At 48.4% G+C, this 13,275-nt stretch overlaps 1 protein-coding gene across 1 annotated transcript in view; it reads right to left on the reverse strand.

Moving 5' to 3' along the window:
* Positions 1–13,275, reverse strand: part of C1QTNF3 (C1q and TNF related 3) — an 86,656-nt gene that overhangs the window by 24,407 nt on the left and 48,974 nt on the right. The window contains exon 4 of the mRNA XM_073543991.1: positions 12,821–12,950. Within this exon, the coding sequence (XP_073400092.1) occupies positions 12,821–12,950 (130 nt within the window). The remainder of the gene's footprint in view (positions 1–12,820; positions 12,951–13,275) is intronic.

The following is a 13,275-nucleotide window of genomic DNA, read 5'->3' on the forward strand; positions in this document are numbered from 1 at the left end:
TTTCTCCTTACTCTCCTTTCCATGCCAGCTGGCTCAGGTCACTGAGGCAGCTGCAGCACTCCTTCCTCCATCCCTTCTTCCAGGGATTCTCACTCCTCTCAGAGTGTCCTACTACTCCGCCGACCTTCTGTGAGACTGAACCTGTAATCCTATACTTTTCCACTCTTATTTATCTAAACTCCACCCACCTCCCAGCACGTCCAGTGTTCCAAGCAGGGAACCACCAAAGGTGCTCTGCTACTCTCTAAGTACAAAGCCGCTTGTGGTTGTGCAGAACTACCCTGTGTGTGTGGGGTGCGGCCGGTGTTGGAGCGTGGAAAGGAGTTCCCACCTTACCTGGATGGTGGGGCACTATGCCCTCACCATACCCACCCCCACACACACCTTCAATGTTCCCACAAACCTCCTCTGTCCATCAACTCCCATCCCACCCTCATGTTTTCAACCCCCCTTCCACTTCTGATCCAAACCAACTCCGTTCCTAGTCCTCCACCCCCCCCTTCGATGTGGTCAACCCCGCCGATGATATCTGCACCCAACAATACCGGCATCTTTAACTTTGTTAAAAAATGAAACATTTTTCTAAAAAATTTAAATAACAGTTTTTTTTTATAAAAAATTAAAATAACAGTATTTTAAAAAATTCAAAAATAAACACGTTTTTGTTTTAAAACAATTTTATTGTGTAGTGTCCTTTTTTTCTTTAGTTCTTGGTAAAAGGATGAAAGTACAACTGTGGTGTAAAGGTACAAAAAACACAACACTTATTAAACACAATTGGTGTAAAGATATCAAAACTAAAAAAGGAAAAATTGCTACAGTTTTTCAAAGGAACCTTGGGGAAAAAAAAAAAATCATACCTTGTCATCTTGCCAGTCGACTCTTCCTTCTGGTGACAGAAAATAATCCGCAAATGTGTCCCTCATTCTTGACACTGATCCAGTACTCCGAACACTTGTCTGCTGATAATCCCACAAGGTGGTTTCACAAACATTTTCTTCCATGGAAACAGGTTCCTTTGAAAGGACAAAATTGTGCAGGATGACACAGGCCTTCACCACCTCATCCACAGTCTCAGTTTTCATTTTTATGGCCGCTAACAGCACTCTCCATTTTGCAGTTAAAATCCCAAAAGCGCACTCCACCACTCTTCGCGCTCTTGTCAATCGATAGTTAAATATTATTTTGCTGTGTGTCAATCCACGACTACCATAGGGCTTGAGAAGATGTTTGGACAGTTGAAAAGCGTCATCACCAACACACACAAATGGCATTGGTGGGCCAGTTGTTCCAGGGAGTGGTCTTGGAGGTGGGAAATCAAAATTGTCTCCATACAAACGACGGCCCATTGTGGACATCTTGAACACCTGAGAATCATTTGATCGACCAAACGCACCAATGTCCACGGCAATAAATTTGCATTTGGAGTCTGCAATGGCAATCAGTACAACGGAGAAGAATTCTTGTAGTTGAAAAATTCTGATCCAGATCCCATGGGTTTCACAATCCTGATATGCTTCCCATCCATGTCACCAACGCAATTTGGAAACTGGCAGATTTCTTGAAAGCTGTCCGCAATCTCCAGCCACCTCTCCTGTGTTGGCTGTGGGATGTATTCCTCCTGTAGACAATCCCACAATGCCCGGCAGGTCTGTTGGACTATTCCAGATATTGTTGAAATCCCGAGCCGGAACTGGTAATAGAGGGAGGTGAAGGATTCTCCAGTTGCCAGGAAACTTGTAAAAAAAAAGGGAAAAAAGTAAAATTAATACAAACTACAAGCCATAACATAACAATAAAAGTCTGCAGATTCTGAAACCTTTTAAAAAATAGATAACTTACCGAAGGGTCACCATCAAACGCTCCGCCGGTGATACAGAAAACCGCATGTAGGTGTCCCTTCTCCGGATTTGTTCTCCAACACGCTCCACCAATATCTCGAACAAGTCCTGCCTCATGCGCACATAGTTGAAGAACTTGTCCGGATTATCCTTCAATTCCAGATACAGTGTGGAAAACACGCCAAGGGTAAATCTCTGCGCATTTATCGGATGAATCCACTGCCGTCGTCTCTTCATGCGTTGGAGACGCAGGATTCGCAGTCTTCTTTTCTCCCTCTGGAGAACAATAATTGCCAACCGATTGCAGTGAAGATCAAATTCCGCACAGAAGCTGTTAATACTCGCACTAACTCCTTCCATTGCTGCCACTAGCTCTCAAACCTTTCAAAGATATTGTATAACAACACCATAGATATAGTTTTCCCCTAGTTTCCAGGAGCCAATCACATTTGGGAGCATTTTCTAAGAGCCAATCATATTTGGGAACATCCCATTTTGGAGGTGTGGAAAAACGGATCCGGTAGAAAACGGATCCAACAGATGGAAAAACCGGATGCCAGTGGATGGAACGGATCCGGTTTTTGATGGATCCGTACAAAAATCTGTATAGCGGATCCGTCAAAAAACGGATCCGTATCATCCACTTGCATCAGTTTTTACACATTTTTAGCGGATCCGCCATTTTCACTTTTTGGCGGATTTTGACTGATCTGGAAAAACTGATGTGTGAAACAGGCCTAACCCGTCATGTTGAAAATGGTCTCCGATGTGCAGGGAGGATGGTGTAGAGCAGGAGGAGCTGAGCAGATTGATGTTCATTATTGCAGTAAAGTTTCAGTAAAACTTGCTTCCCTGGTGTTTGTATGCAGATGAGATCATTGGGCGGTCCCATTCAATGCTTGATAGCTTTCCCTGTATGACTAGGCATGCAGAGATAGCTGTCAATCACTATTAGGACCGCCCACTGGACTCATACATACAAACACCTTCTCCTTCTTTATACTGTGCTGCATGATCAGACTGCACGCGTTTTTTATCTAGAGGAGGAAAAGTAGCAAACGATCATTGAATATTCCCCAAAAATCTCACAAGTAACATTAATTGAACTCTGGCTGACCAAGCTGGGTAAAACCTCCACCACTGAGCTCTACAGAGGGTACGGAAAGTATTCAGACTCCTTTACATTTTTCACTGCAGCCATTTGGTAAATATCACATGATCATAAGTATTCAGCCCCTTTGCTCAGTATTGAGTAGAAGCACCTTTTGAGCTAGTACAGCCATGAGTCTTCTTGGGAATGATGTTACAAGTTTTTCACCCCTGGATTTGGGGATCCTCTCCAGTTCCGTCAGGTGGGATGGTGAACGTTGGGGGACACACAGCCCCGCACACTGTATAAGGGCCCACACATAGCCCCGCACACTGTATAAGGGCCCACACATAGCCCCGCGCACTGTATAAGGGCCCACACATAGCCCCGCGCACTGTATAAGGGCCCACACATAGCACCGCGCACTGTATAAGGGCCCACACATAGCCCCGTACACTGTATAAGGGCCCACACATAGCCCCGTACACGGTATAAGGGCCCACACATAGCCCCGCGCACTGTATAAGGGCCCACACATAGCCCCGCGCACTGTATAAGGGCCCACACATAGCCCCGCGCACTGTATAAGGGCCCACACATATACAGTGCGCGGGGCTATGTGTGGGCCCTTATACAGTGTACGGGGCTATGTGTGGGCCCTTATACAGTGCGCGGGGCTATGTGTGGGCCCTTATACAGTGTGCAGAGCTATGTGTGGGCCTTTATACAGTGTGCAGAGCTATGTGTGGGCCTTTATACAGTGTGCGGGGCTATGTGTGGGCCTTTATACAGTGTACGGGGCTATGTGTGGGCCCTTATACAGTGTGCAGAGCTATGTGTGGGCCTTTATACAGTGTGCGGGGCTATGTGTGGGCCCTTATACAGTGTGCAGAGCTATGTGTGGGCCTTTATACAGTGTGCAGAGCTATGTGTGGGCCTTTATACAGTGTGCGGGGCTATGTGTGGGCCTTTATACAGTGTGCGGGGCTATGTGTGGGCCCTTATACAGTGTACGGGGCTATGTGTGGGCCCTTATACAGTGTGCGGGGCTATGTGTGGGCCTTTATACAGTGTGCGGGGCTATGTGTGGGCCCTTATACAGTGTACGGGGCTATGTGTGGGCCCTTATACAGTGTGCGGGGCTATGTGTGGGCCCTTATACAGTGTGCAGAGCTATGTGTGGGCCTTTATACAGTGTGCGGGGCTATGTGTGGGCCCTTATACAGTGTACGGGGCTATGTGTGGGCCTTTATACAGTGTACGGGGCTATGTGTGGGCCCTTATACAGTGTACGGGGCTATGTGTGGGCCTTTATACAGTGTGCAGGGCTATGTGTGGGCCTTTATACAGTGTACGGGGCTATGTGTGGGCCCTTATACAGTGTACGGGGCTATGTGTGGGCCCTTATACAGTGTACGGGGCTATGTGTGGGCCCTTATACAGTGTACGGGGCTATGTGTGGGCCCTTATACAGTGTGCAGGGCTATGTGTGGGCCCTTATACAGTGTACGGGGCTATGTGTGGGCCCTTATACAGTGTGCAGGGCTATGTGTGGGCCCTTATACAGTGTGCAGGGCTATGTGTGGGCCCTTATACAGTGTACGGGGCTATGTGTGGGCCCTTATACAGTGTACGGGGCTATGTGTGGGCCCTTATACAGTGTACGGGGCTATGTGTGGGCCCTTATACAGTGTACGGGGCTATGTGTGGGCCCTTATACCGTGTACGGGGCTATGTGTGGGCCCTTATACAGTGTACGGGGCTATGTGTGGGCCCTTATACAGTGTACGGGGCTATGTGTGGGCCCTTATACAGTGTACGGGGCTATGTGTGGGCCCTTATACAGTGTACGGGGCTATGTGTGGGCCCTTATACCGTGTACAGGGCTATGTGTGGGCCCTTATACAGTGTACGGGGCTATGTGTGGGCCCTTATACAGTGTACAGGGCTATGTGTGGGCCCTTATACAGTGTACGGGGCTATGTGTGGGCCCTTATACAGTGTACGGGGCTATGTGTGGGCCCTTATACCGTGTACAGGGCTATGTGTGGGCCCTTATACAGTGTACGGGGCTATGTGTGGGCCCTTATACAGTGTACAGAGCTATGTGTGGGCCCTTATACAGTGTACGGGGCTATGTGTGGGCCCTTATACAGTGTACGGGGCTATGTGTGGGCCCTTATACAGTGTACGGGGCTATGTGTGGGCCCTTATACAGTGCGCGGGGCTATGTGTGGGCCCTTATACAGTGCGCGGGGCTATGTGTGGGCCCTTATACAGTGTACGGGGCTATGTGTGGGCCCTTATACAGTGTACGGGGCTATGTGTGGGCCCTTATACAGTGTACGGGGCTATGTGTGGGCCCTTATACAGTGTACGGGGCTATGTGTGGGCCCTTATACAGTGTACGGGGCTATGTGTGGGCCCTTATACAGTGTACGGGGCTATGTGTGGGCCCTTATACAGTGTACGGGGCTATGTGTGGGCCCTTATACAGTGTACGGGGCTATGTGTGGGCCCTTATACAGTGCGCGGGGCTATGTGTGGGCCCTTATACAGTGCGCGGGGCTATGTGTGGGCCCTTATACAGTGCGCGGGGCTAAGGGCCCACACATAGCCCCGCGCACTGTATAAGGGCCCACACATAGCCCCGCGCACTGTATAAGGGCCCACACATAGCCCCGTACACTGTATAAGGGCCCACACATAGCCCCGTACACTGTATAAGGGCCCACACATAGCCCCGTACACTGTATAAGGGCCCACACATAGCCCCGTACACTGTATAAGGGCCCACACATAGCCCCGTACACGGTATAAGGGCCCACACATAGCCCCGTACACTGTATAAGGGCCCACACATAGCCCCGTACACTGTATAAGGGCCCACACATAGCCCCGTACACTGTATAAGGGCCCACACATAGCCCCGTACACTGTATAAGGGCCCACACATAGCCCCGCGCACTGTATAAGGGCCCACACATAGCCCCGCGCACTGTATAAGGGCCCACACATAGCCCCGTACACTGTATAAGGGCCCACACATAGCCCCGTACACTGTATAAGGGCCCACACATAGCCCCGTACACTGTATAAGGGCCCACACATAGCCCCGTACACTGTATAAGGGCCCACACATAGCCCCGTACACGGTATAAGGGCCCACACATAGCCCCGTACACTGTATAAGGGCCCACACATAGCCCCGTACACTGTATAAGGGCCCACACATAGCCCCGTACACTGTATAAGGGCCCACACATAGCCCCGTACACTGTATAAGGGCCCACACATAGCCCTGCACACTGTATAAGGGCCCACACATAGCCCTGCACACTGTATAAGGGCCCACACATAGCCCCGTACACTGTATAAGGGCCCACACATAGCCCTGCACACTGTATAAGGGCCCACACATAGCCCCGTACACTGTATAAGGGCCCACACATAGCCCCGTACACTGTATAAGGGCCCACACATAGCCCCGTACACTGTATAAGGGCCCACACATAGCCCCGTACACTGTATAAAGGCCCACACATAGCCCTGCACACTGTATAAAGGCCCACACATAGCCCCGTACACTGTATAAGGGCCCACACATAGCCCAGTACACTGTATAAAGGCCCACACATAGCCCCGTACACTGTATAAGGGCCCACACATAGCCCCGCACACTGTATAAAGGCCCACACATAGCTCTGCACACTGTATAAGGGCCCACACATAGCCCCGCACACTGTATAAGGGCCCACACATAGCTCTGCACACTGTATAAAGGCCCACACATAGCTCTGCACACTGTATAAGGGCCCACACATAGCCCCGCACACTGTATAAGGGCCCACACATAGCCCCGTACACTGTATAAGGGCCCACACATAGCCCCGCACACTGTATAAAGGCCCACACATAGCTCTGCACACTGTATAAAGGCCCACACATAGCTCTGCACACTGTATAAGGGCCCACACATAGCCCCGCACACTGTATAAAGGCCCACACATAGCTCTGCACACTGTATAAGGGCCCACACATAGCCCTGTACACTGTATAAAGGCCCACACATAGCCCCGCACACTGTATAAAGGCCCACACATAGCTCTGCACACTGTATAAGGGCCCACACATAGCCCTGTACACTGTATAAAGGCCCACACATAGCTCTGCACACTGTATAAGGGCCCACACATAGCTCTGCACACTGTATAAAGGCCCACACATAGCTCTGCACACTGTATAAAGGCCCACACATAGCTCTGCACACTGTATAAGGGCCCACACATAGCCCCGTACACTGTATAAAGGCCCACACATAGCCCCGTACACTGTATAAAGGCCCACACATAGCCCCGCACACTGTATAAGGGCCCACACATAGCTCTGCACACTGTATAAGGGCCCACACATAGCCCCGTACACTGTATAAGGGCCCACACATAGCCCCGTACACTGTATAAGGGCCCACACATAGCCCCGCACACTGTATAAGGGCCCACACATAGCCCCACAACTCTGCATGACAGCTGCAATGAAGTAGTACATCGTGAATATTGTAAGAAGTGGAGATTGTGCAAAGTGGAGAACCACTTTAACCCAACTAGCAACTCAGATATTCCACCACACATTTGTGTTTGCTGCGCTTTTTTTTCGTCTTCCTGGCATACATAGAGGCTCAAGTCCACTATAAGAGACTTAAAAAATAAACTGAAAGTTATTTTTTTTTATAAAATATGTAAAAAAAAATGAAAAGTTTAAAACAATTTTAAAAAAATTAGTGCCTTCTCCATAAAAGTCGAAGCTATTAAAAATATAACATTTTATTATTTTAAGAGAAAAAAAATTGTAACGCCAGAATTGGCGTTTTTCAGTCACTGTGTATGTGGCGCCCCTGAGGGTTCAGTCACCACAGAGGTACTGCACCTCCTCCTGAGGTGTGGTGCCCCACCATCCAGGTAAGGTGGAGACACCTGACCACGCTCCAACACCTGCATCCCACACAACATAGTAGTGTAGCATAGCACCCTTTGGTGGCTCCCTGCTTAGAACACGAAGCGTGCTGGGAGGCGGGTGGAGTTTAGTTTTGCACCAAAAGAGCGGGAAGAGTGTGGGATTGAGTCAGTTTGTCACAGGAGTCTGACGAGGTCAGTCTGTGAGAGGAGATCCCCAGAGTGGGATGGAGGAAGGAAGTGCTGCAGCCGACCTCAGTGACCTGGGTCCGCTGGCACAGGAAAGGAACATTGATAGAAAGCCTGACTCTCCATAAGAAGGAAAGGATTAGTATGGAACATGAGGAGAAGAAGAGAACTAAGGATTAGGGTTAGAGGAGAACCCTTCCCAAGTTCTAAGCGCAAGGCCGGGGTCCGGTCCCCGAGGTTGTATGGATACTAATGGTCCTGCAGCAGACACCAGAGGAATAGAAGTAGTGATCACTTTATTCCCACACCAGACTTGGGGGCACAACAGCAACGTGTGTGAGCCGGGACTAGGTAGAAGGAGTCCCCGAAGCAGGCTACAGCTGTCTGCCGTACAAGTAGAGTTCAAAGGAATATCTGACAGGAGGAACTCCAGTGTAACTCAGTACTGTGAGTACTTCACTAAAGGCGCTAAGAGGGAGACGTTCAGAAAATGCACATGTTGGCGGAGTATTGGAAAGGAGTACTTCATTTTGCCTGGAAGTTGGCTGAGCTCCTGACCCGAAGGACACGGCACAGATGCGGGCTCTTGTGCCTCAACAGACTGTGAGTAAAGCTTTGGAACTACATGCCCTGGTGTCCTCCACTTATTCCTGCGTCAACCTGCCCGGCACTGCTACATCCCCTGCGCCCAACACTACACCATCTACGTGTCACTTCACCTACTCTGCCCTGGGACTACAGCCCTGCCTGTGGAGGGCTATAACATCATTGCTGCACCACACCATCTGTCCCAGAGGATCTGTCTGCAGCGTCGGCTTAACATCTTCATTGCTGAACACCACAGGTGGCGTCACGACTCATTCATTCATAAACTCTAATCATCATAAGCACACTGAACATTCCCCTTTTACAATGGGCGCCCTGGGCCACGGGCCGGGTCCCAGCTGCCGTGACATCTCCCATTGAAGCTCATCGGGCCCGGTACCGAGTACCCCACAGCCCTGGGAGGGCGACCCAACTTGGCGTCACGAACAGGATGACGAAGCCCGGTGCCACCAGGTTCTGTGTGCCTAGGATTTATTGGACTTAAAGATTGCTGACAAAGGGCAGAATAACCAAATTGATAGACTGTAATATGGACTCTAAAAATGGCCGCCGGCGCGGAGAAGAAGGGCGTGACAATATGGGTGGTCCTAAGAAAAGACGGCGAACTGTCCTGGGCCTCCCCTGCCTGAACTTCTATGCAACTGCAACATGGCCTACCCCCCGAGGGGTTCGTATACTGGCCTGGTATGCAGGAGTAGGAAGAAGATGCCGCCCTCAGAAGGAGGAGCGAGAACCGGTGGCGGGAAAAGAGTCCAGACAGGAAGAAGGAAGAGAGAACGCCATGATGGAAGAAGGAGGGAGGCCCGAAGAGCGCAAGGAGGTTGAGCTGAACCTCCCCGGCGCATTGGCTGAAGGCTCCGATCCGACTTCCACAATGGACCGCCAGCAGCTGGAGGCCGAGATTGCCCAGCTGACACACCGCCTACTGCTGAGGCAGGAGGCGATCTGGATAATGAACTGGCAGCACGCCCGGGAGGGGCCTACACCATCGGTACCTCCATGCCCAGTACCCTCCCCATTGGTACCCGCTGTCGCTGCTGTCACACCAGTACCATCACCCGCAGTACCTGCCGCTGCTGCACAAGACTTCTCCCAGGCAGCACCTGTGAAACCTACGGCCGCTGCTGTGCCATTTGCAGCGCCTGTCTCCACCTGCATGCTGCCATCACCGCAGAGTGTCTTAGGAAGAAGGATCTGAAAACATGGCAGATGGATGGTTCTGTCCTCCAATGAGTAGTTAGAAGTTGGGGCAGCAGAGAAAGCTTTAGGGTAACAGAGCAGAGACAACTAAGGGCAGAACAAGCGAAAGGACAGAATGAGTGAAAGGCAGAGATGTACTCTTCGTAAGAGACACCTTTAAGATGTACAGAACCCTTTATTGTCCACTGAGAGTTTGGGTTGAACAAAACAGCAAAAAGCGGTGACGTCAAGTTATGACAGGAAAAGCTTATGGCATTGAGGGCACCTGGAGCACCGACATCATTATTAGTAAGATCAGACAGACAGGTTCCCTCAATTTCCGCTCTTCATCTACTATGACCAGTTTATCACCTAACATTAATTTGTTGACTGTGTTCGTTCTTTGTAAACTTTGTATCATTTGTTAACAGTTTAGTAATATTGCATCAAAGTTTTCATTCAACCGTTACACCGATGCCTCTACCTTGTGCCAGTCATTGCACTGGTTACCCATCCACTCCAGAGTTCAATATAAACTAATCACTCTCACCCACAAAGCCCTCCACGGCTCAGCACCACCCTACATCTCCTCCCTTATCTCAGTCTACCACCCTACCCATGCCCTTCGTTCTATTATACAGTGGGGAAAAAAAGTATTTAGTCAGTCAGCAATAGTGCAAGTTCCACCACTTAAAAAGATGAGAGGCGTCTGTAATTTACATCATAGGTAGACCTCAACTATGGGAGACAAACTGAGAAAAAAAAATCCAGAAAATCACATTGTCTGTTTTTTTTTCATTTTATTTGCATATTATGGTGGAAAATAAGTATTTGGTCAGAAACAAGCAATCAAGATTTCTGGCTCTCACAGACCTGTAACTTCTTCTTTAAGAGTCTCCTCTTTCCTCCACTCATTACCTGTAGTAATGGCACCTGTTTAAACTTGTTATCAGTATAAAAAGACACCTGTGCACACCCTCAAACAGTCTGACTCCAAACTCCACTATGGTGAAGATCAAAGAGCTGTCAAAGGACACCAGAAACAAAATTGTAGCCCTGCACCAGGCTGGGAAGACTGAATCTGCAATAGCCAACCAGCTTGGAGTGAAGAAATCAACTGTGGGAGCAATAATTAGAAAATGGAAGACATACAAGACCACTGATAATCTCCCTCGATCTGGTGCTCCACGCAAAATCCCACCCCGTGGGGTCAGAATGATCACAAGAACGGTGAGCAAAAATCCCAGAACCCCTCGGGGGGACCTAGTGAATGAACTGCAGAGAGCTGGGACCAATGTAACAAGGCCTACCATAAGTAACACACTACGCCACCATGGACTCAGATCCTGCAGTGCCAGACGTGTCTCACTGCTTAAGCCTGTACATGTCCGGGCCCGTCTGAAGTTTGCTAGAGAGCATTTGGATGATCCAGAGGAGTTTTGGGAGAATGTCCTATGGTCTGATGAAACCAAACTGGATCTGTTTGGTAGAAACACAACTTGTCGTGTTTGGAGGAAAAAGAATACTGAGTTGCATCCATCAAACACCATACCTACTGTAAAGCATGGTTGTGGAAACATCATGCTTTGGGGCTGTTTCTCTGCAAAGGGGCCAGGACGACTGATCCGGGTACATGAAAGAATGAATGGGGCCATGTATCGTGAGATTTTGATTGCAAACCTCCTTCCATCAGCAAGGGCATTGAAGATGAAACGTGGATGGGTCTTTCAACATGACAATGATCCAAAGCACACCGCCAGGGCAACGAAGGAGTGGCTTCGTAAGAAGCATTTCAAGGTCCTGGAGTGGCCTAGCCTGTCTCCAGATCTCAACCCTATAGAAAACCTTTGGAGGGAGTTGAAAGTCCGTGTTGCCAAGCGAAAAGCCAAAAACATCACTGCTCTAGAGGAGATCTGCATGGAGGAATGGGCCAACATACCAACAACAGTGTGTGGCAACCTTGTGAAGACTTACAGAAAACGTTTGACCTCTGTCATTGCCAACAAAGGATATATCACAAAGTATTGAGATGAAATTTTGTTTCTGACCAAATACTTATTTTCCACCATAATATGCAAATAAAATGAAAAAAAAACAGACAATGTGATTTTCTGGATTTTTTTTTCTCAGTTTGTCTCCCATAGTTGAGGTCTACCTATGATGTAAATTACAGACGCCTCTCATCTTTTTAAGTGGTGGAACTTGCACTATTGCTGACTGACTAAATACTTTTTTTCCCCACTGTAACTGGTTCATGCAGCGTTACATGAACACCCGATTTCTTACACTATGGCTGGTCCGAACAATGAAGGCAATTGTTACCATCCACCTTTCGTGTCTCCCCTTTTTCCTCATAGAGTGTAAGCTTGCGAGCAGGGCCCTCATTCCTCTTGGTATCTGTTTTGATTCATGTGATTATTGCTATGCTGTAATGTCTATTGTCTGTACAAGTCCCCTCTATAATGTAAAGTGCTGCGGAATATGTCAGCGCTATAGAAATAAATTATTATTATTTCACCAGTCGTCACGTTACTCAAGGTGGCAGAAAGAAACATGTAGAACTAAACTTTTTTTACAGTTACATCTAATGTACAGTGATTATTATGGATTTCTAACAACTTTCTAGGTAAAATCTTGACTTTGATTCCTTAGTTTACTTACTTTGCATCTTGCTTTGGCCTTTAGTAATAAGTGGTCTAAAGTGAATGTCCCTTTTAGCTCGGTGGATCTATGACACCATATTGGCCATCTTCTTCTTGGCTATCACTTGCTTTCTTCTCACAAAGTGCCAAAATATCAAACTTTCCATAAAATGCAAAAATCCCTAGTTCAGTCCATCTGGGCCTTTCCTTAATTTTACAGCACGAATTGCAGATTCAAAACCAAGTATGTAAAGACCGAAGACCCCAGAAGGCCCAATAACGATCATCACCGAGTAACCACTATTATCGATAATTGCATACCTGCTACGGGAGCTGAAAACCTTCCAGTCATGACGTCGAAAAAGTTACCGACGTTTGTCTCCACGCTGCTGAAGATGATCCCACTGTTAATGTTGCTGAAGTGAGTGGCCATGGAGGCCATGAAGGCGACCTACGAGAGAAGAGGCCATGTCTGAAGTTATATGTAGGATGGCATGGATAACATGTATAATGGCTTGGCATGGCTGCGATTCTGCTAGAGGCATAAGGTAGAGGAGGTGAGAACAGCACATGGATCCGGCTGTCAAGAGGGTGATCCGGTTAGAAGAAACGCGTTGAGGATTCGGTAAGACATATTATCATCCACATCCTCTTAGTGACTAAGACCATGTTAACACAATGGTGGAAGAAAGTCGAGGTTCCTAAGTTTTCGGACATACTTGATAAAATAGGCCAATATAGTGATTTAGAACTCAGATTTGCGATTAACAACAATC

Source organism: Dendrobates tinctorius, unplaced genomic scaffold (genome assembly GCF_039654945.1).
Source record: "Dendrobates tinctorius isolate UK_male_01 unplaced genomic scaffold, ASM3965494v1 ptg000135l, whole genome shotgun sequence".
Lineage (NCBI taxonomy): Eukaryota > Metazoa > Chordata > Amphibia > Anura > Dendrobatidae > Dendrobates > Dendrobates tinctorius.